Source organism: Neolamprologus multifasciatus, chromosome 22 (genome assembly GCF_963576455.1).
Source record: "Neolamprologus multifasciatus chromosome 22, fNeoMul1.2, whole genome shotgun sequence".
In the NCBI taxonomy this organism is placed as follows: Eukaryota; Metazoa; Chordata; class Actinopteri; order Cichliformes; family Cichlidae; genus Neolamprologus; species Neolamprologus multifasciatus.
The window spans coordinates 15,207,399-15,231,218 of record NC_140459.1 but is presented as its reverse complement, the minus strand read 5'-3'; the positions used below and the strand labels follow the sequence as shown (position 1 = coordinate 15,231,218).

The 23,820-nt window shown below is 41.4% G+C and overlaps 1 protein-coding gene across 5 annotated transcripts in view; it reads right to left on the bottom strand.

The window, feature by feature from the left end:
* trps1 (trichorhinophalangeal syndrome I) overlaps positions 1–23,820 on the bottom strand; it is a 120,056-nt gene that overhangs the window by 70,548 nt on the left and 25,688 nt on the right. For all 5 annotated transcript variants that reach the window (XM_085147899.1, XM_085147900.1, XM_085147901.1 and 2 more), the window contains exons 3-4: positions 493–1,209; positions 5–120 (exon numbers count right to left, since the gene is read on the bottom strand). In XM_085147899.1, coding sequence (XP_085004025.1) covers positions 5–120; positions 493–1,209 — 833 coding nt within the window. The remainder of the gene's footprint in view (positions 1–4; positions 121–492; positions 1,210–23,820) is intronic.

The window sequence follows — 23,820 nt, the reverse complement described above, 5'->3', positions numbered from 1 at the left end:
TTACCTGTACGTCATATGTGCCATTCATCATAACTGTCCTATGCTGCTGACTCTGTATCTCTGGTCTTGTCTTCCCCAAGTCTTTGGCTTGGCTCCTCTGCCCTTGTCCCGCCTGTATGTCTGACATGAGAAATGCAAGAAGGGGTCAGACTGGTAGAAACAGATAAACAAAGAGGGCTCAAGCTGCTTGAGGCAAAAAAAAATGTGAGAACTAGCCTGACATCTGGGAAGAAGGAAAACTAGACTCAGAATCAACAAGCTGTTTTTCTAAGTAACTGGTATGTCCTTACTGGAAGACAAGTTCAAAGTATATATATGTATATATATATATATATATATATAAAATAGATGAACTCATATGTATTTTTGGCAGTTTTCTCCTGTACTGGTTCATATTTGCTATGATTGTCCAGGTCTTTAGGGTCATACATTTCATTCTCCATTATAAAGTAATTTCTATAATAAGCGCTGGAAAGAGAAAGCTGAAGTTACCAATAGGTGTGTGTTGGGGAGCCATGTTGTGGAGTGCCAGGATGTGTGTGTCCAGAGCAGCATCCTGCCGTGTGCGGTTGTGCAGGCCCAGGTGATACTTCCGAAAGTGCTTCACCAGGTCAGCCGGGTCGTTTCCATAGTAACCGTAGCCACACACATTGCACTTGAAGTCCTGGAGTTTAGGAGAGGGGCTGGAGGAAAGCGGAGGGGTATCGGTCGTGGTCTCCTCCCCTCCTTCCTGTCTTGGGAGGAGGTGCGGGGCAGAGAGGAGAGGAGGGGTGAGATGATCTGCCTCCCCCCTTTCTCTGTCGCTTCTCTCCCCTTCTTCTACCGCTCTGTCCCCGTCCTCAGGCTCCGACTGGCTCTCCGGCCTGTCCGTCAGCGCTGCTCCTCCTTGCTTTGCCCTTCCCCTGCCTCCTCCTCTCCTCCCCCCTCGCTCCTCATTACCGTAGCGATCGCCAACAGACGAGGGAGAGACAGACGAGGAAATGCACTCGCTCTCTCCCCCCTCCTCCTCCTCCTGCTGCTCCTCATCTCCTCTGACCCGCTCGGAGGATTCCGGCTCAGAGGGTCGGTTTATTCGTTCGGCCTCTGCTCCCACTCTCCCTTCCTCTTCGCCTTCTTCTTCCTCTTCTCCCGCTGGCCTCTTTCCTTCTTCTTCCTCTTCCTCCTCGCCTCCCACACTCCGGATAGGGGGATTCTTCTTCCTCACCATTTCTACAAACATGAAAAATAGAAGAAAAAATAATTATGATTTGTTACCATGTATTAAGGGAGGAAGAAGAAGAAGCTTGGGGATAAAAAAACAGCAAGCTGACTTCCCTCAAGACACTAAAAGATACAGAGCCTTTCAAACTCCAGTAATATTCTGCATATAACGCCACACATGCACACAAATACAATTATCTGACAATGATGTACAGTATGTGCGCAAAATAGCTTTGATTTAATTTACAGACTTCTTTGAACACCAAAATCTGCGACAATCCTCGACCACAAACCTCGTCAAAGAAAAACAGGCGCAACAAATCAGAAACATCTCAGCTGCGAGAGATTTTTTTTTCTTTTTCAGGATTTTTTTTTTTTTTTTGGAGGGCGGGTGCTTGCTGAAATGTGACGGCCACCCCCCCACCAAAAAAAAGCACCCATCGTACAACGATTTTTTTTTCCTTTTTCAACCCAACTGGGGAGTGAATCTTTTTATCGTTATGGAAACCATCCGTGAGAATCTTCCAACACGTGACCACATCAAGAACCCAAACCATATCAGAGAGACGGGAGAGACAGCGAGGGGGGAGGAGGGGGAGGCGCGGAGAGAAACGGGGGAGACAGATGAAGGAGAGGAGACGGGGAGAATGGCCAACGCACAACCACATCAAACCGAACGCCCCATATCAGAAAGATGGATGAGGGAGGCGGCAGACTGCAATTCATTCCCTCAAGCGCTCCAAATTTCTCCTTCCCATTTTGCTCCTCTCATTTTTTGCTTTTTTGGGTGTTTTTTTTTTAACCTTTCATTCATTTTCTGGCTTGCAAATTCTCATTTTCTCATTTCTCACTGTCTCTCACACTTTTATCTGCATCACCTCCTTTGGTTTCCTCTTTTGATTGCCTACCATGTCACATTTTACTTTTGTCCCGCCCCACTCATCCTCTTTCTCTCTCTCAACCTTTCACCTTTTTCCTGCTTGTGCATCCTTGTGTAAAACACCAATGTCAAAGAAATGAAGTGCCAAATCATTTTTTATTTTGTGTTGCCCTCTTTCACATGCAAGAATAATTGCAACAATAACTTAAGTAATTCCATCATTAAATGTTTTCTTTCTGTTCCTGCCATCCCAACCCCCTCCCCTCCTTCCCTTATAATCACTGTACAAAGCCATCAAATAACCAAACATGTGTTTTATGTTAAACCATAATCTTTCTTTTGTTCAAAAGGGGAACAATTGTGGTTGTAGCGTTCACAACAGTCGTGACAGGGAGATGCTGCATACGTTTTGTTTTTTTGCTTTTATTTTGTCTTCCTTGCATAAGTGTGTGCGTGCGTGCGCATATGCGCGCATCTGTGTTTATTTGTGGTCATTCAGTTCATTTTCGGGGGTGCACAGTCAACCCGGAGAACCCATTTCTTTTGGTCATAAACAAAGTCAAACCCAACCGACGCCTGATCGACGCCAAAACTGATCACTTTTAGATCAATGCAATATGAGGGGGGAAGACACTGGATGTCTTTGAGGGTTTTATGTGTGAGTAATGCATTATTTGATGATAAACCCAGAAAGCATGTGCACCACCCTGTGAGCATCTGTGAGAGACAAAAGCTTGTTGTTATTTACTGATAGCAACCTGCAAACAGTTAAAGCGTGAGAGAACTGACACACACACACACACACACACAGACATACACCGCTAAAGAAAATATGAGAATAAGTTTGAAAATCCATAATCGGGTGATGATGCACAGTGAAAATACCCATATTTGGGCAGCGTTCTGTTGTTATCTAGAGGATTAGAAAATACTTAATAAACAGAGATAGAGAGAAGAGCAAAACAGAAAATGAGAGAGGGGTGCTGTTTTTGTTGAATCCAATTTTCTCTCTGTGGCCTTTGTAGTATTTGCCTTTTTCTCCCACTCTCTCTCTCTGCCATACAACTATTAAAATAAAGCATTTATGTCTGCAAGGGCCCACGCCTAGACCAGCCCTGGCACTCGCCCTGTGCGTGTGTGTCTGTGTGTGTGTGTCTGTGTGCGTGTGTCTGTGTGTAGGGAAAGAGAGGGAGCGGGAGAGTGTGAGTGAGTGCAGGGAGCAGGGGAAAATCTCATCTGATGTCGACCACACCCAGTCAGAATTCATCATTTACACACACACACAAACACACACACACGCACACACACACACACACACACACACACACACACACACACACAGTGGAAAACTACAGATCGTTGTGGTAAAGCAGTGAAGCTGAAACCCCGACCTAAGAAGCACTGACTGACCTAAACTATGTTTCCGTATGCCCTTGTATGATCCATCCGACTGGTGACTTAGTAAGTTCACCGGTGATGACAATTATTGCATTAACACAGCAGCAAGTAGAAGGAAGGATTCTGTAGCCCGTATTTATTTACGCTGGAATCATTTGGTCTTATGCATACTTCAGTGCCACTTTTATTGGATGCGGGCAGGAAGCAGAGGTGTGTGTTTAAAGGCCCTACTGTGTGTTTTTTGGGTGTAAGCATCTGTATGTGTGTGTGTGTGTGTGTGTGTGTGTGTGTGTGTGTGTGTGTGTGTGTGTGTGTGTGTGTGTGTGTCTCTCAATGTCGCAGCAGAGCTTTTGTCTGCTCCAGGCTGTATACACAGACTGGAACCATTACTATCAACTACAATTAGGTACAACCCACCACAACATACCGCATAACAACTACTGCTACTAGCTACAATTAGCCCTTATACAACACACTGGCCTCAATACCTCAGCAAAGATAAATGTGACAGCTAATCATTTCCATCAACTACAATTAGTCCCAACGCCAGTGAGGCTTTTATCTAAAATTGCCAATAATGATCCGACGTCAACTGCTGAAAGACGCAGCAACAGGAGTATGGTAAGTTTCAGAAGCACGTGGCAGACGGAGGACCATGTTGGGGAACTATGTTGTAAAACGTACTCTTTCGCTACATCTCAGCGTTTCTTAGTGTGACTCGCTCGTGTTATGTCAGAGAAGCGCTATAAATTAACTTCAAAAATGTCATCGTATTCAAGCAGTTCAAACTCAAACCAGCAGGTATTTTCAACCAAGCGCTTGCATGCACGCTAAACAGCATTTGCTTTTACGTCAGTTATTTACAAGAAGACTTTTCCAGAATCAGAGCTGACGTGTTCAAATTTCTTGTTTTGCCTTGTCATCAGTCAAAAATCCAAAGATATCTGCAACAAACCCTCATATTTGAGGGGCTGTAATCAACAAAGGTTTGTCAATTCTGCTTGTTCACTTACTCCAGTGATTAATTGTCGGCAATTAATTTGGCCATTCATACAATCTTTGTCATAAAAAGAACAAATTAATCAGCTTGTTTCAACACTACGAACAACAACGGAGGTCAATCCTGTCGTTTGTCATGCGTTTTGTAGGGGTCTAACACATGTTGCTTTAATTATGTTATATAAACAATATCTTACTCCATTTCAACCACATCATGTTTACGGCATCTTAGTGCACCGCCAGCCTGGCAATGAATTTTCATGCGACTCATAAGAAATCAAAAGAGGCCTTTGTCATTCAGAGAACAAAGTTAGATCTCTCTAATGGAGGAAAACAGATTACGAGTACATCTCAACCATTTTACACAGTGACTCCAAGCTAATTCTCTAAATGCATATTATTGAGTCACGGTAATGGATGGGTTTGATACCGAATCTCAACACGAATCTCAATCCACATATCTCTGCTGCCTCCAGATATCTGTGCTCTCTCCCTCCCCGTGGGACAGCTGTAGCTGGCATCTCCATCTTTCATAAACAAAGGATTAATGTGCAACATATGAAGAAATAAAGCTAAAGGCAAGGTCTTATTACAAAGACAGACTTCTCTCTGGCTTTTCTTTCTCTTTCTGTCTCTTCGTGTCATCCTCTCCCCCTCTTTGTCCCTATCTCTCCTGCTCCTCATTATCTGTCCTCGCTTTCTTCTCGCGGTGCCATCTCTGTTCCTCTCTTCTGATTTACTGGAACTTTGTGAGATTTGGAAAAGAGAGAACAACTTACGGGTAAGTAAGGTGCACATAAAGGAGAGGTACGAGTCAGGGAGAAAGAAACGGACGAGGGAGATGGTGGGTAAGGACTTTTAATTAGAATAAGAATCCTGGCACTGTGAAAGGGAGGTAAAAGGAAGGAGCGTAGACGTTTGGAGGGGATGAGAGGTTTTAGACGGGAACACAAATGTGTTTTCTTGTTTTAAGAAGGAAAAAAGGCTGATTGTCTTGGGAAATGGATAGACAGGAGCAAAGAAAGGGAGAATAGGAGGAGAGAAAAAGGCAAGAGGCAAGGAGCAGATAAGCTCCACATACTAACAAGACACCCCCCCAACACACACTCACACACACACATAAAAAAACAGTAGATGATTTGAATATAAACCTTCCTGTGATGTCCAAAACAAGTTCACATTCTGCATGTGGAAAATCAGTGTTTATTATCACTTCATAGGTATATTTCATAAACCACCTCTTATTTATTCAAAGTCACTGCATACCCACAAAAGCAAACTCATTACTGAATGCTTTAAAGAGATTCTCACCACATTTTGGGCCTATTTTGAACACTGAAGATCGAGTCACGCTACAGGTGTCAGGCTTCCCGCTGGGCACCCCTCGTACAGCCTGCAATATAATGACTATGGGGTTTAAAACTATTCTGCAAGCCGCAATTTGAACTCAGGTTTATTTTGACTAATTTAGCAAAACAATTCCCAAATATCTTGCTCTGGGTCTGAGTCTGTGTGTGGAAGTTTAGCTGAGAAAACCACAGACAATGACTGACTTTGCAGAAATGTGAGAGCAGGTTCCTCTGAGCCTCCTCATTAGAGCTGCTGGAATATTCATACATCTTGTGGCTATCAGACACTTGCATTTCCAGCTTCATATCTGAGACTGGATCCGGTATGGCTCATGTATGCATCACACATGGGTGGTTTTAAAGACGTGCTCACTTTCGGGTCCATTACGCAGTCAACATTTCAGAAATGTCCTTTTTAAAACTGCAACTTTGTGTCAGTGTAGAAATGTTTTTTATTTCAGTAAAAAATTGAAAATAACACGATCACCTTATCACGATGCGCTACTGCCCAAAAGAGCAACTCTAGCTTCTCAAATAAAAGAAGACAAGAAAAAGTTTTTTTGTTAATCGCTTCAATTTTATGTTCAAAAAATGTTCTCACGAATGTCTTGTATCACTCAGCAGTCATTTATTTAGACAATTATTTCTTCTAGGAAGTCCACCGATGCACAAAATGGCAGTCACGCTGCAGTGCCTTGTAGCTTTAGGTCATGAGCCAGTGAATGAAAGCAGCTGAAGACAATATTAATGAAAGCGTGCAAGTAAACGGTTTAGTACCCACTGAGACGAAACAGATCAGTCCCCGTGAAACCGAGCCTATTTAGAGCGGCGGAGCAATAATAGGAAATGGTCGCGAGCGAGCACGATGCTGCGCTGCGCTGCGCTGCGCTGCGCTCCGTTCGCGTCCTGGATGGGAGGGCGGGCGTGTCTGGCCTCTTCGAGAAACACGGGGATAAGGGAGAGAAAGTTGGCCAAGGGGAGGATTTCTTTTTTTCGGGAGAACCAGTAACAGCTGGGAATTGATTTTGCAGAGGCAGGAGTCTAATTGAAAGTAGGGAGGGGGGTTCGAGAGCCAAACAGAAATAGGGAGAAAGAGGAGGACAACGTAAAACCACCGCGAGACAGAGTCCACCTGCCATTTTAAGACTAAAAGCTTTCAGCTGACTACCAGGTCCCTAATCAATGCCAGAATTTTTACTTACACACACATTCTCTCTTCGTCTGCTGTGTAGCAGGGGCCCAATTCTTTCCTGCCAAGCAAATCACACACACGTAGACTCAGTTGCAGACCCACTCTACCACAGTGTAGGACTCATTTGTAATGGGGTAACAGCATGCAAAATATGTCATCTTAAATGTCAAACTTAATCAGAGGTTCACATTTCAATACCTTTCTCTCATTATGAGCCTCCCGTTCTCTGTTTCTACCTCTTCTTCACTCTCTCTAGATGGCTCCCCTCTTACTCCTAGCTATATGGGTCCAATTCTCACTCACTCACACAGAAACACACCTCACTTCTCCTCCTCCTCTCCCTATTTATCCATCTTTCATTCACCATTCTCTCAATTAATCTCTTATCCATTTCCCACCCCCTGCCTGTCAATCCCCTCAATCTCTTTTTCGCTCCTCCCCTCGCTCCTGGCCTATCCTTACATGAACCTTGATGTGTTGATGTGTTTGTACATGTGCCTGCGTGTAAAGGTGTAATTCTCTACAGCACAGCAATCCCTTTACGTGACTGACAGGCAGATAGCTATCATTAAATGTAGGAAGATTTTTTTTTGTTTTTTTAAATAAAAGAAGTACGCACTGTATCCCTCGCTGTTCTTTCTGCACACGGTTTGCAAAATGCAGAGACTTCTAACACCTCTAAAACCAGCACCCTCTATCTTGGCTGTGCCAAGAAATTGTCTCCATAACTAATTTACTGACAGGCTGCTGTTTACACCTTTTGAGCATTCCTGCCTGGCTACCTGATCACGCTTCTAAACATTATTAGCACGATCTGTACCAAAGGGCACCCCTGGTAAAGTCCAATGCCTACCGGGTACAAGTCCAAGTTCTCGCTACAGTTGCACAGGGGCCATTACAATGAGCCCCTTAGAACAGCCTCGGGGTGCGGTTGCTTTGGAAATGGATTAATTATTGATTGATTATGTATTATGCCATTAACATTAGTCACATGTCTAGGTTGGGTTGACCCATTAAGATCCAGGATACTCATAATACCAATAGTGCCTTCTTATCAGAACTATCACTGACACTTTTATAGATTTCTGACAAGTATTCAAATGATATGTCGAGACATCCCAGTTACTGCTATTATAAGATTAATTGTAAAATAAATCTTCTATTATCAAATAAACCAATGCTGTTAGGCTGAATTTACCCTGTTATATATTGTGCTAAAACTATCCGCCAGACACAGATTTCAGACGCTCAAATACGACTGTGTCTATCCTGTACACACAAACAACACCCCCCCCCCCCCCCCCTTCAACACCCCCTCCCCCCCAACACAAACTTTATTAAAAGTCTATTAGAGGAGTCTGACCTTGAATAACTACATGGGATTACTGCACCACACAGGGTCTGGGAAACACTGTACTGTGTGTGCTGTGTGTATGTGCGTCTGTGTCTAATACTCGGTAGGAGGGCTACCTAACCCTTTGGGGAGGAAAGGCAGAACACTGCTTAACACCACATGCAGACATACAAAAATAACTGGCAGCTGTCCAGTGCAAGCACTATCCTTTGGCTACAAAGCGTTTTGGGATTCAAACCACTGTTCTAGCAGAGAAAATTCAACAAACAAGATTCTTTTAAGTGATCTGTTAATTGAAAAGAGTTAAATTTCGTGCTCAACACGCACAAATATTACAAGTCCCAGAAATTCTCAATTATGACTCATGACAGTAAGTCACAGGTGACACACTAGCTCTTTTGGTCCATAAAAACATTATTTTGAAGTGAACACCAGAAGCCACAGGTGGGTGAAAAAACAGGTTACTCACTTCTTCTAAAGAATGTAAACTGTTTCCTACCGAGATTACTGGAGATTAGGCCTGTGTGCCTCAGTCACACAGACCCAGTCCAGCAACCCCCAAGAGCTTGGTTAGGAGGGGAAAAGCTGTAATCCTCAACTTCTTGCTGAGTGGGGCTTGCTTTAGGTTGCTGTCTGTCACTGGGTGAAATTGGTCGCTAAGAGGGTGCTGCACAAAAAACCTACGAATGGTTTGCTACTAACTAACCACCCAGCGGTACTGAAACTCGAAACAGAGACTATTTGTTTTCAAAGTGAAACCAGCACCTTTTGGAAGATGTTTCTCTGTTTGAGTCACACTTTTCAAAGCTTCTGAACTAATTATTGAGTAGTTGGCAAGTGTTCGGAGACAAGTCATCATCTGCCATGCAAACTACTATTTCGACACGTTCTCACTCCCAAAATGTAATATTTTACGCTAGGGGACAAATCGTCAACATATTACGCTTCCGGGCACCCGACACGTCCCTAAATGACGAGATCGGAAAAAATGAGGAAAGATGAGAACCGTTTGGAATCAATATACACATGTTCATTCATTTTACTTAAATCGCTTTGGAAAACACTATTTAACGTCATTAAAGTGCTGGTTAAGGTTAGGGTTATTCTACTGTATTTCACCCATAACACTAGCATGTAGCATAAGAACGTGGAAGGTCAACTTTTGTGTTCCTCAGGAACGCCACGGGACGTGACAAATCGTCAGGATGTTACGCCTCGGGAGTGAGAACAGGCTGACTATTTGCCTAAGGTGGTTTTCAGTACAACACCGGATACCTTTTTGCCACCAATTTCGCCTCACAACAGAACCTGGCTAAACAACTTACCAACTGGTCAGGGAACACCAGTGGTTACCAGGTGGTCACTGACCAGTCTCTAGGACTGTGTAACTGAAGCTTAGCAATCGATATCACAGCAAATGACAGCATCCACTACAACTGGTTTGGAAATACGTGTTTTTCCCTAGCAACCAGTGGTTGCATGTGGTGCCTAACGCTGTCTGCCTGGGGCCTTAGTAAATCAAACTAAAGTATATTTTGTTAGACTTCCCAACACAAAAAGACATCAAGTGTTATACTACTATAAAAGGTTACCTCCCAGGGCATTGCTGTGAAGTTTTCAGTGCAAGTTTAAATAACACTGAAATAAATCAGTATGACAACACGGACACATACAAAGATAGATGGCGCATAAACACATACATATCTGCATCCAAATCTTTCTTACACATCTGCATTATTTCATTATGTCACAGCCATTACCATTCACTTTCACATGTGTTTGGATTTCTGGTTCTTATAAAACAATTTGTGCAGTTTTAGTAAAATAGTGAAACAGAAGACACACACACAGGCACAGACTATATATCTCTTCTGCTATTTCAATAATCTGTGACCTGAGAGTTTATAAGACTCAATAGTCTGGCCGTTGGAATGGCTGTCTGGATTTTAACTTTATATACACACACATACACACTCATATACAGACACGGCTCCCCTGCTATGGTCCTCGGAGCATACTCTGTCTGCGAGCGAATGTGTGTGGGGAGCATACCATGTGTGTGTGGTCACGTCTAAGAAAGCCGCTTTAAAAACGGATCTCTCTCCGTCTCTTTCCCATTACCACTGACGATGTCACCTTTGCCATTTTTTTGTGATGTGCAAATGATGGACTAAAGCTATTTGCTGTGTGTTTCTCTCATTTGTGACTATAAGAATAAGTCATACACCTGTCATAAGAGGGAGAGAGAGAGCGCATGGTTTCAAACATGCAGCAGCATGGAAACCGCCAGCTCACAAGGAGTGCGTGTAATTAATTATTGCTAACTGGCTGGCAGGAGAAACAGGCTGGCAATGAGACAGACAAAAACGCAAACGCGCAGAAAGGGAAAACACATGTCAACATAGTTAATCACACTTTTGAATTCATCTTCAAAAGGAAAATGTCTCGCAGAGTTTGAAAACATCACTAAAAGATATAAAAGGAAAAGAAGAAACACAATAAATGCACGTTCACACAGCCCTCCAACAGACTGATCAAATGAACAATTACATCTCGCTGAATAAGGGATGGCTGTAAATAATTATAAAAAACAACTGTTTTATATCTGCTTAAAAAGATGAGTTCCATCATTTGGATCTAACATTTACATCATTTAAAAATAATCCCACTTCATTAAAAACTCATTCATATTCTCCCAACGCATCAACTGAACACCACGCACTCCATCCTCCAGTTTAAAATCTAAAGTTAGTAGATACTGAAAGATTAATATTCTGGAGCGGAATGCATTTAAAATGAATTTTTGAACGCCAATGAAAGGTATGTTACACTGGGATAAAAACATAAATACCTAAGCCTCAATGCCTAATGAAGCAGTGTCTGAAAACTAATTAAAGGGCGCCCTTGATAGAAAACTCAACTGAAGGGCATCCTCCACATCCTGCAAAACAAAACCAAAAAAAGTTTTCTGCACTGAAAAGACCTTTTAAAGGAAATGTGAAGAAAAAAAACGTGCCCTATGAAAAGAGGAGTGAGAAAAAAAGAAACAGTCAATGAGGATGCCTCATGTCAAAACCACAACCCTGTGAAATGTGAATACTAATCAAAGACCAAACCACAATATCACGCTACACCAGTGCCAAGAATTGCCTCAATAATACATATTTTATGCCCAAATATCTATTTCACTTGCGCTCACAAATGTGCATATTTGAAAGGCTCACAATTTAGGCTGCATCTCTTGAAATGTTTCAAAAGTTTCAAAGCAGGAACTCTAGCTTTCTACGCTTGCTTGAAAGACAGAAAAAGTGAGTGATATTGATATTGATTTACTGTGAAACTATCAGAAACAGTTTAACTTCGCACAGTGAAGGCACACACATCTAACAAACACCAAATGTAGCAGTCGAAAAGCCAAAAAAACACAGTTTGGCTTCCCACGCCGAGGGGACCCACTGCACTGTTCCAAAGCTACACTAAAAGGCAGCATTTGATGCCTGTGGTGTGGGTTCTCCTGCCATCAGCTGCTAGATTTCTTTTTTTTTAAATTTTAAATAACCTGCAGTTGTGCTTTAAACTTTATGCGTCTTAATGATTTCGATTGTGGGGATGAGTTCTTTGACACATGACTGTCACGTTTTCCTGTCGTGGTCTTTGTCATGTGATACCCATAAACACCAATAGAAATATGAAGTACGTGGCCACACATTTCTGTAAGCTTCTCTACTTCTCCAGGGTCCTTAACGAGGCTTCTAAGAGCAGCCGATGAATGAAATGCATTCTTTTAGTTTGCTAAGGAGTGCTGCTCTTCACCCTTTCATTCACTCCCCACTACCATTTCTTGTAGAGGTGTGAAAGCGTGGGAGGAGGCAGAGGTATGTATGCGCGCGTGTGTGTAGCTCAGAGGTTGCTGGGGGACAAACCAGGAAATTACACGCATTCTCACACATACACACAGGATATGGGTCAGTTTAAATGGACACCAAATAAACGTGTAAAAAGTGAATACAGGTAAGTCACACAAAGCAAATATAGCGCTCATGTTATCCCCTGTAGAGTATATATAAGAGAGCCCAACATTGCATCCACTATATGTACAAACAGAAAGATACATACATGGAGACTTTGGGTAAGTATTACAAAGGGCACCATTATTAAAGTCAACACCTCTGATAAGCTCTGACTTGTGATGCGTTATTGCTATTCCCAACCCAGACGAGAGGTCTCTTTCTGTGAAAGCGTGAGGGGTGGGGGCAGCTTATCTCTCATATGCTGTACTGGCACACACAAACAAAGAGGCATGCTGCACTTAAGCTGACAAACCTAAAAGCAGAAAAGTGTGGTTACATTTCACTGAAATGGGCGCTGACACTGCCTGTTGTCTCAAGTCTTTTGCAAGTTAGGATGGCCTGCACGAGCAGCCTGTCAAAACATCGAGCGAAAGCGCACCCCATAAAGTCAGAGAAATGCATAGTCTTGAACTTTCCACGCTCATTGTAAGCCGTTTTTGCACCAGTTGTCTTTATCTGCGCCGTCAGCTTAGAGCCCAAACATATCATATAGTTGACAAAATTACAGCTCATTGTAATAAATATCATGCATTTATTATATATATATATATATATATATATATATATATATATATATATATATATATATATATATATATTATATATAAAAATTAACATGTTTGGATTACAATTGAAATCATGATTTTATATATATACAGTAACATTGTGAATAATTCAATTACTTTACACTACCTTACTCTTAAAATATACAAAACTTTAATTTAAACATGTGTTTTAGCTTTCATTTTATATTCAGGCCAGTTAACATGCTTGATATAGACACACTAATTACCAAATTGTCACTGTGATTTTTATTCAGTAACTGACTAAACTGTAATGTAATCTGACTCAACTCTATGTAATGGTGCATAGAGGTGCCATCATCTTAACTGTCACCCAGGAAGTCACAGTTTCAGTTTCAGGCCCCCCGGAGCAGAACGGCTTTAGTTGAAGGCTTAAAAAAAATGCTGTTGCACTTTGTTGCTTTATATGTAAACCTGTGCTCTTTCTGTCACGTTCCTGTCATTTACAACAACGAGGATCGATGCGCGGTATTAGTAAAAGTAGAAGTACAGTTCAAATGTTAATGACACCCATGCAAAGAGCAAAAAAAGGAAGGAGGTAGCAGCTATGGCCGCTATTTCACAATTATAACTGAGATTCATTCACTTCCTTACACTATGTGTGCATCTCTGCATATTTGATTGCATGTAGGGACATGTAACTGTGTGTGTGTGTGATGTCAGTATTTGAGTCTAACAAAAAGAGACAAAGAGACAACATGAGTGTATTCTTTTTTTTTTTTTCTTTTTTTTTTTAAGGACACTAACACAGAGACACACAATCACAGACAAAAACCCAAAGCAAAAGACACTGGGGCAGTTTGAAAAGGCTTGGGGCTAAGTCTGAGCTTTCATTTCCTCTATCCTGCATCACAACTGACAGATACACACACATGCACGTAAGCGCACGGATATATAGAGACAGAAGGAGAGTGCATCATTACGAGACTTTTGGCCTGCCCAGAGCAATCGCAGAGGTAGACAGCTCTAAAAGAAATAACTACACAAACCCGCTCTATAGTTAAACATTCAGCTTTTTTCAACAAGTTGAGTCGTTTGGTCCGGAATGAAAAATTACTTTAAAAAAATCAGTGAAAACAAAATTCCAACTTTTTTTTTACAATAAAAACGAATCTGCACATTTACTGCTACAGTGATTATATGAGAAAATGCGACGTAATCTTAAAGCGGATGCCGCAAAAAGGCAGACGATAAGTTAATGTAAAGATAAATGCAAGTTTAAGATATTTCTTTTGTAAGCCACGAAGTTCTTGCTTGCTACACTCCATCACACATGCACACGACTACACAGACTCACGAACACAACTGATGTTATGTAAAGTTTTCCAAAAATTACGTTGATATAGTGTTCCCGGCAGTAATATAAATAAACATGACTAACTTGCTTAACCCTAAGACTAACCTTTACACTACTCTTATCTCAATTCTATTTGTAACATAAAGATAGAACCACATCTACTTTTTAAAATATTATGTTTTACATCACGGGGACTTGCTTGTTGTCCCCACAAGTGAGGTGGTCCCCTCAATCTCACTGTGTGAAGAGATTTGTGTCCCCACAAGATCAGTAAAACGAGTACAGACACACACAGACAAATGTGCAGACTGTTAGCCTTCCTGTGCTAGGGGAAGTTGCAGGTTGTTGCGACATCAGCACTTGAGATAAAAGCTCTATCACTCTCTCATACACACACACACACATAAAAACACACAACATGGACTCAGTGTGAAATTTGCTTAGTTTTATCATAAATTTGGCTTTTAGGAGAAAAGAAATCAATGTTTAGCCATCGCCCTGTCACAGTGCAAAAGAACTTTATTTTCATTTTAAAAGAGCCGTTACCAGCAGAGCACATTATGAAGTGAACCGGTTTTTATGACTGTGATGCTGCGACGTCACTCGCATGTCAATAGATTGCAAGGCAGTCATGCGGTTGCCTGCATACACTGTGAGAGATGTGGAGTAAACCCATCACAATCGTGAATTTAAATAATGACTTCTCTCAAACCACTGATATGCACTGAGTTTCAACCATCATTACATATCACCACAGGGAAAAGAGCACTGTCTTCCTCGGTATTAAATTAAATGTTCGGACAAGATTTCATTTCATGTTTGAAAATTATGTGGAACAAAAAAAAAGACTTGAAATAATGAATTCTCAGTATTTTGAGGGTAACTAAGTTTTAAAATTTTGAAATGATTCAATGTTGTTAGAGAATTGTTTAAATATATCTTGTCATTTAAAACTGCTATTCAATTTAATTCGGTTTTATTAAGGTACTTTATGTTGGTAAGGTAAAGACCCTACATTAATAATGAGAAAACCACAACAATCGAACAGCCCCCCCTTTGACCAAGCACTTGGCAACAGTGGGAAGGAAAAACTCCCTTTTTACAGAAAGAAACTGTCAACAGAATCAGGCTCAGGGAGGGGCAGCCATCTGCCGCGACTAGCTGGGGGTGAGGGGAGGAAGACAGGACAAAAGACATGCTGTGGAAGAGAGCATAGATCAATAAAAACCTACACATAGTGAGTGAAGAGGAAACACTAAGTGCAGTAAACGTCCAACATCCTACATCTACTGCAGCATATTCCAACCTGTCTAGCATCTGCTAAGCATACCAGCTTAAACTAGAATAACTTTATTGCTCCAGCTTTCACATCAAACTGCACAGCTCATAAATACCGAGGATGTCACCCTAATGTACGCTGACCTGATTTGATCTAATTCTGCATTCTCAACATGATAAGCTGAAATCGATCAACTGTGATTATCTGTCTCAGCGTGCTCTGGATGATTTTATGGAGGAGGGTGAAGCAGAGGCTTTGTGAGCGGGATGAAGGTGGCGATTATTCCAGGAGGGTCGTCTTGACTCAAGTCCTCTGGCTGCAATATCGACAGAATGGTATCGACCATTAATCGTGTATTGTGGAGCTGGCGTCAGCATCCCACCTGCAATGCACTTTGGATAATAAGTTATGTAGAAAAAAAGAGAGCGAGAAAGAAGTGAATGTAAACAGAGCCTCCTGTAAACACCTGCTAAGGAAATTCACTGACCTTAGGCGGGTTTTCATCATATTCTGGACCTGAGGGTAAATACAGCATTACGCTCGGTCTTGTCTAAAATATGTTTGCCATTTAGAAACTGGCACTGTGAACGGATACAGGGCTCTAATCACTCTGACATCTGGCATCAAAAAGGAAAGGCTACGAGGTAAACTTTCAATATTCCTGTGCATTTATTTTGCATGTCAATTAAAGTGACTACAAAAGACAGCAGTATGCAATGGCTGTCAGCTACAATACCCAAACTCCAAGAAGGCATATTTTGTCACCTACAGCATTGAGCAAACTCTACCCGTGATTACAAAACACTGTCAGAATTCAACAAGGGAGGCCTGTTTTCTGAGGGCGTGATTCCAACACGGTTTAGCTATCAGCTCGCCAGGCCTCAAACTAATGACATGATCACATTTGAAAAAGAAGAGCTTAACACGCCCTATCCTACCTGTTCTGCCAGAACTTATCAGCCTCTTTTGCGTGTGTGTTGAGGTCGTGTGTTCTCAACTAGATTAGGACACCTTAAATAGGTCAGAGATTTACAAGAGATTCGGGTGGATCAGTAGTAAGAGCACAGGTATGTAATGTTTAGTTCTCACACCCATCTAACTGCTGGTACACCCCTAAAAAATTCCACATGCATACGAACAAATACAAGCATGGACGCGCACCAAGCGAAGAGTTCAGCGCTTAAACCTATCTAGCTGATACTACACCCTAAATCCTTTCATCTCTTATTTTATACCCAGCCCCTCCCTCTGTCTTCCCTTCTGTTTGTCTCTTTTTGTTCTCCTCTTTAATCTCTCTGATCTATGATGAATAGCATTAAAAAAAATGGCGTACCCTTGGTGTGCTGCTGAAAATCTTTTCCTTTTATTTTTTAATATGTTCAATTTTTACTACAATTGGCAGCCTAAGCTGTTCTCCCGATGTTAAAGATTGTCCCATAGACCTGGAGCAACACAACAGGTATAAAATTATCAAATACACATTGGTAGTATTTGGGAAACTGGCAAGCCGAACAGCTATCGGTTACCCTCTATCTGCACCTTTTAGCTAACTTGCTCTCAATATTACCTGTTGTCAGCATTTAATATTTGTACTTGTGCCTTTTCGTCCCAGTTATGCATGAGTCAAACATAACAAACCACAAGTCTGGCAAGGACTTAAAAAAGTGAAGGCATGCAAAACTGAAATCGCTGAAAATGCTTTGCCATTCACAATTGTTTATCCTCTGGGGTTGATTAACCCAAAAAATAAATTACAAGGCTGTTTGGCAGCTGATCTGAAGGTCTCTGACATCAGATCCTTGCACGTCCTAAGACTAATCAACTTGTATTTTGTAAGATGACCTTCTGATGAGAAGACCTACTGACGTTAGAAAAAAAAAAGGTAGGGAGACTGAGAAAGAGAGCTTTAGAAAGACAGCCTGAAAAGGAAGAGACAGGGAACCAGAAAGAGGATGAAATGCGAATTCATTGCCTTAAAAGCAGCTCTGAGTAAAACAGTTTGATAAGAATCAGACTGCACACGCATATGTGCAGACACACACACACACACACAACCATTTACTCTGAACCTCTTTGGACAGATACGCAGATAAGATGTGTTCAATTAGTGTTCAATTATGGCGTGTGTGTGTGTGTGTGTGTGTGTAGGAAAAGAAAGCCAGCATGAGACAGAAGCAGGGATAAGATTCTTTCCACCTATGTGTCATTTCCTCTCTCCCTCTCTTTCTCCCTCTCTCACCCCCTCTATGTGTGCATTACATTATTCCTATGTAACGAGGCTTTCGATCACTCCCTCTCCTTCTCCGCAAGCCTTTCCTTATCATCTCGCGATTCATGGCACATCTCCCTGAAGCAATAAGTTCAACTATCCTCCAAAAAAAAAAAGACTTAAAAAAACACACAAAAAAAACTACGCTGTCAATTTCTAGCCATGTGACAGTGTGTCACTAGATGATCACATGAAAAGGAGTCTTGTGTGATGTGATACTCAACTGATCCCTGTAATAAAATTGTCTTTTCTCTTGTCTGAGTTTAACGGGAGGGGTTGGGGGATCAGGATCAGCTGTGAGCTATGCTTCAGAAACTGGCATGTACTCTTTGACCTACTTCAAGTTATGTTAGAAACTGAAAACTTTAAAACAATGGTTCCCAATGTAGGAATTCCAACAAAGAACAGCAGAATTCATCTGGTCCTTGCAAACTTGTGTGTAATGTTCTGTCTTCTAAATGTCAAATAACTCTGACTTGGAATATTATCAATCAAAACTGTTTAAAGTGCTTACACTGTGCTCATTTCCTTTTGTTTTAAGAGTAGCTTTGTATGATTGTCAGATCAAAAAAATCCTGAAATGCAAAGCTGTTTAGGCCTCAGGAAAACAGACCTATAGACTATATGACTAGATTGTACTATATAAACTGGCAAAAAACTAGTTGCTAGGAGAAAAAAATTACTATTTCCCTGAGTAGTTGTGTGTGGTTTTAAGAGGATTCTTACTGTTGGTAAAATTTGTTGCGAAGAAGTAAACAATGCTGCACTGAAAGTAGGGTGCTGCTGTTGCTAGACGTTTGTAAGGAAGATGCCAACTTGTCTGCAAACACTCACTAACTGCTCGCTAACAGTATTGAAAGCTTAAAAGGTGTGACGCAAACTGGAAGCGAAATGGCACAACTTACACACTTTTTCATGTTTCACTACCTTTCAGTGGTTAGTTAAGAACTGTTTGCAGATAAGTGAGTATCTTCCACGCCAATGGCAATTTGCTAAACAGCAAAAACTTGCCAACTGGTCGGGGAATATACAATTTTTCCTAGTGACAGGGTCATTGACCAGCGTGTGTGACTGAGGTCTTAGCTCTGTTTCTATTCGTTATTCTACCATCATAGACAGAAGCAGGCATGTCAAGCTTCTGTGCTAGTAGGCAGAGATGTGTGCTGAGTTGACCATATCAGGGATATCCACTGTCTTTGACTTCATACAGAGGCAAGAGTAGAAAAAAAACTGTCTGCATCCTTTCATTTAGAGCAGTGTGAAACCCGAGGGGCTCCTTGCACATATGCTAAACTCATTATTTGAAACCTTGGATACCTTTAATATAAGCTTCCACCGTTAAGCCGGGAATTAGAGAAAATCATAATAAGTCAAATGTTTTAAAAACTTTTTATCATATCTATCCATTTGGTTTTCTGAAAATTTGAGAATTCCTGCTTTAAAATTCTAAGCTGTGCAGTAACAGCGTGCAGTCCTTTTCAATCCGTCCCTGCTGAGTACAGCACAGGGTGGAGCCACTGGTCCCAAAGGTGTTTTTTTCCATGCTGGAAATTTGTCAAGAGTTTATCAAGATAGGGCAGCGTTCAAGCATACAAGCCAAGGGTAGCGGGGAAGGGTGGCAGAGTGACTCAAGAGTAAAGCATCCTTCAACCAGAAGGCTAAGTTATCTCCCTCGTGACTGTGAAAATCCAACCTGCTAAAGTGTCCTTGAGCAAGACACCAAATGCCTACCAGTCCCAGGGGTGCTGTTCTGTAGCGGAGGTTGCAATCTACAGGGGGAGATGAAAAGAGACGATTTCACAACTGGGGATCACTGGAGTATCACAAAAAAGCCTGTGAGCTAAAGTCACCAGTTCCACGCCTCACCTCACCACAAAACACTCTGGTGGCAAATTATCTGCCTCCCCCTCTTTCTGTCTATGTGGCACTCTTTTCTCTTACTGCTTTCCTCTTTCTCTCTCCTCCTGTCCTATTATGGACATAGCAACAGTGTTGCTGTCAGGACGACTAAAGATTTGATTCAGTGTCTGTCCCTGTCTGAATGTGTGTCTGTGTGTGTGTTGTGTGCATGATAGCAGATAAGAGCCATATATAAACAGCACTTAAAAGCAGAAATGTAAATGTTTAGAAGTCACTGCAGAACACAGACCATATCAAGATACCAGAGAGAGCAAGAAAGAGAGAGAAAGGAAGATTAAAGCAGAGTTCACACCAGGAGAACTAGCAGACTGCAGTTGAGACTCAAGTTGGATTTCAGTCATCAAGAAGACTTGGCGGAATTTCACATCTCAAAGCATCCAAATTGTTTAATCTGCTGCTGAAAGTGAAGAAAGTTTTGAAAAACTGACCAGGATGCATTAGCACCTGTGTAGCCTGTTCAATTCAAGGCATCATATTCATAGGTAAAATAGTACAGAAGCGACACTGGAGTGTCCGGGCAAACAGGAGTATAGGCACGTATCTTTTACAGAGGAGGTTTCTGTATAGGCATAATGCATCAAACGCTTAAAAAATATCCAAAACATCATTTAAGACAACTCTTTGATTATTTTATAGACATTTTTAGAAACTACTGCAATGACATAATGACTGAAAAGGCACATAAACAGCAATTAACCTCAGCAGTTTCACTCATCAGAGAGGGGAAACTATCGTTTTATGCCGTCAATCAAAATTTTAAGCTATGAGACTTAATAGTGAGTCACACAGGTCTCGAGACGGGTTGCTGGCTCTCTAGCAACCATCGTCAACAGGGAAAATTTTTGTTTCCGCAGCTGGTTGGTGAGTGGTCAGTAGAGGTTGCTGGCCATCGCTAGATAAAATTAGTATACAGAAATGAAGAGGTATACGGTTTGCTTTGGTTGCTAGTAGATTGCTGTGGTTGCCCATAGTTACATTTCAACAGCCTTTGTAGTCTACATCTTGGGCAAGATGGTGAACCCCAAGTTGCTCTCTGATGTGTTCCTCGGACTATGAATGTTGAATAGAGAGCACTTCAGCATAGGGAAAAGTGCTTATACACCGAATGAGGCATGTTCTATAAAGTGCTTTGTGTGCCCAAATAAAGCGATTAGATGAGAACCAGTCCACTACCACTTGGTGAATAGTTGGCGAGTGTTTGCAGGCATGTCGGCATCTTTCATGTGAGTGAGAAAAGCAATAACAACAGACACCTTCAGATAGCGAACAAATTCTACAAACAGCTTCACATCAGAAACGTTGGGAGTTCCTCTTTAATTTCCCAACTTTTCTACTTAGAGACAGTGATACATGAGCATTTCTCAACACATCTGACAAAAACCCAACACAAATTATTTGTTGAAACATTGCCCTTTAGACTAATTGGCCTTTTTGCTTACAAATTCACTGTAACTTTGGATCCAACACTTGAACCGAAGCTGTAAAGAACTTCATGAATCAAACATGACATGTTTCTTTACCATAATATCAAAGCCTGCACATTTTGTGAAAGGCTGCTGCAGATGAGGGTTAGAGCGGGCACGCTTAGGTGTGCGAATCCTCGAAGGAACAAGCAGGAACAAGTCCATTTTCACATATATATGTGATCTAAACGTACTTATTGTGCTCGCTTGAGAGTTTGTGTTTGGTTACACAAGTGTGTGGCTGCGCAAGCGAGTGAGTGATTGTTAGCAGAAGCTCGTTAACCTCAGAAGTCATTACCACAGCCTCGAGGTTTACGGCAATTAGACAAAATAAACGGCAAACGAAAAAACAAAAAAAAGGATAAATGAAAAACAAGAGGAGAGAAGAAAGTGATTACTGGAGAAAAAATTAAAGTGATTATTTTCACCAATTTGAGAAAACAATAACCCTCCCCGCTCAGCTCTATCCCCCATGAGAGCGGCAAAACACAATTGCTGGAAAGAAAGTAATAATTGGAGAAAAATAGAAAGCGATCATTAGAGTTAAGAAGAAAAAAACACATTCGTTTTGACAATTTCTAATATAGCTAATGCGAAAGAGGAAAAAAAGGCAAATGTTGTAATTTATGAGAGATGAAAAAGGAAGTGCAGTGAATACGCATGTATGTGTGTGTGAGTCGGAGGAAAAGGGGTAGTAGTTGACATCACTGCTCCTATGTAGACTTTTTTTTTTTCTCTCTTTTCTCAAGACGTTTTTGTTTTTACAGCTTCACTCTGGGCAGACCAGACCGTTGTACACACGTTCATGCGCACAAACACACATACCCTCGCTCGCTCTCCCTCTATCTCTCTCTCACTCACACACACACATGCACACTCCCATACATATTCCCATACGCACAGACCCCTAAAGGGGCCTTTTTTCCACATTGGACCATATGGTGCAGACAGGCGCACGGAAACAATTCTCTAAAAACAACACACATTCTACACTTAGAAACCTACCACACACACACACACACACACACAGGCTCATAGATTTTCCCTCTCGCTCTCTCTCTTTCAAACACACACACAAACACATGCACACACCAGACAGTTAAATCTGCTGAATGAATTGCTGCCTTGTTCAGCAGTGCACTAATGGCAAGAACCTGCTATGGCGATTACCACACACGCACACACTTACACACACACACACACACACACCGGGGCTTAGCATTAGGCATTCTAGGGCACTTATCCATTAGAGAGGTTAGTTATTTTCCTCACTCCAAACGTAGGTATTCAGCTTAATTCAGCTTATTCCAACAGTGGTGGTTGTAAATCTACTCGGTTAAGGAGCCGGGGCAGATCTCTCCGAAAAGCTGGATCTCCTTAGTACACCAGGATGGAGCTCGACCAATTATACAAGCTAATAAAAAGGCTGATATTTTACTTGTTTTTATTTTTATTTTACTATAAGAACCTGACGGTGAAGCCTTGAAATCTTTATTTTAAAAAAAGTTGTAATTATGATGTATTAAGTTGCGTATCCTCGTAGCTTTCTTTCTGTTTCAGTAAGTCTTGCTTACCGTTTCCATTAGCTTACTCTACTTAAAAAAATCTTCCCACATATCCTCTAAGTCACAGTTTTGTTTTCTCTCACAGTCGTTAAATCCACTTTTCTGCCAGTCTCTCTGGTTCCCTTTTTCTCTCGTGTAATCAAAGACGCAGCAGGTTCTCCATTATTCTTTAAATTTGGCACTTTTCATCTTTCATTTCAGACAATTGGCACTGTAAGGATTGAAGAGTCAAATTTAACAGTGTTTGTTATTGTAGTCAAATGTATCCGATGGACTCAAAGCAGCTGGAGACAAGAATGCCCAATTTTTCAGCTCCACTTACTCAGCATTGATTTGTTAAGACTGAAAAAGTGACTTCTGTAATGCGCGATGCCGAGAAAGAGAGCACTGAGTCATCTCACTCAGAGGGAAACTTCCTTTCATACTAATGGGGAAGAAACTGCACAGAATAAAGAAACGTTTCCATAATGTAAAAGTTAGGGTTACAAACATTACTGTCACAATTATTTTCATTCTTAGTCATTTGCTATTTTATCCTGTGATTGTTTATTGCTAAGTAGTACCATTAACTGCTATTAACAGCTTTGTGTTTTCAGCTGAACAGAAGTAATGTCAAACCTAAAAAAAACCAAGAGATTTTGCATGAAAATACTTAAACAGCCACCCCCAACGACACCAAAACTAAAGCAATGCAGAGGCTGTTTAAGCATAAGGCAAGTATGTCTTGCATAAGTAATAATCAACAACGCACTGCTCGACATAAACTAGCAAATCTAGGATACCCCACGTTATAATGTTTTTAGAAATGCCATGTTAGACCCATAAAAGTTCCTGAAAAGTTCCTGCAGCTGATTTAAACCACACCTTTACACGTTTAGTTCTCTCTAGCATTGTCACTATGAGCAAGGACTATGTGTGTGCATCAGTCTGTGTGCTCTGCAGTGATTGACAGCTGCCGTTGCCGATGCTATACATCCTTCATGAGAGCACTCTCTCTTCTG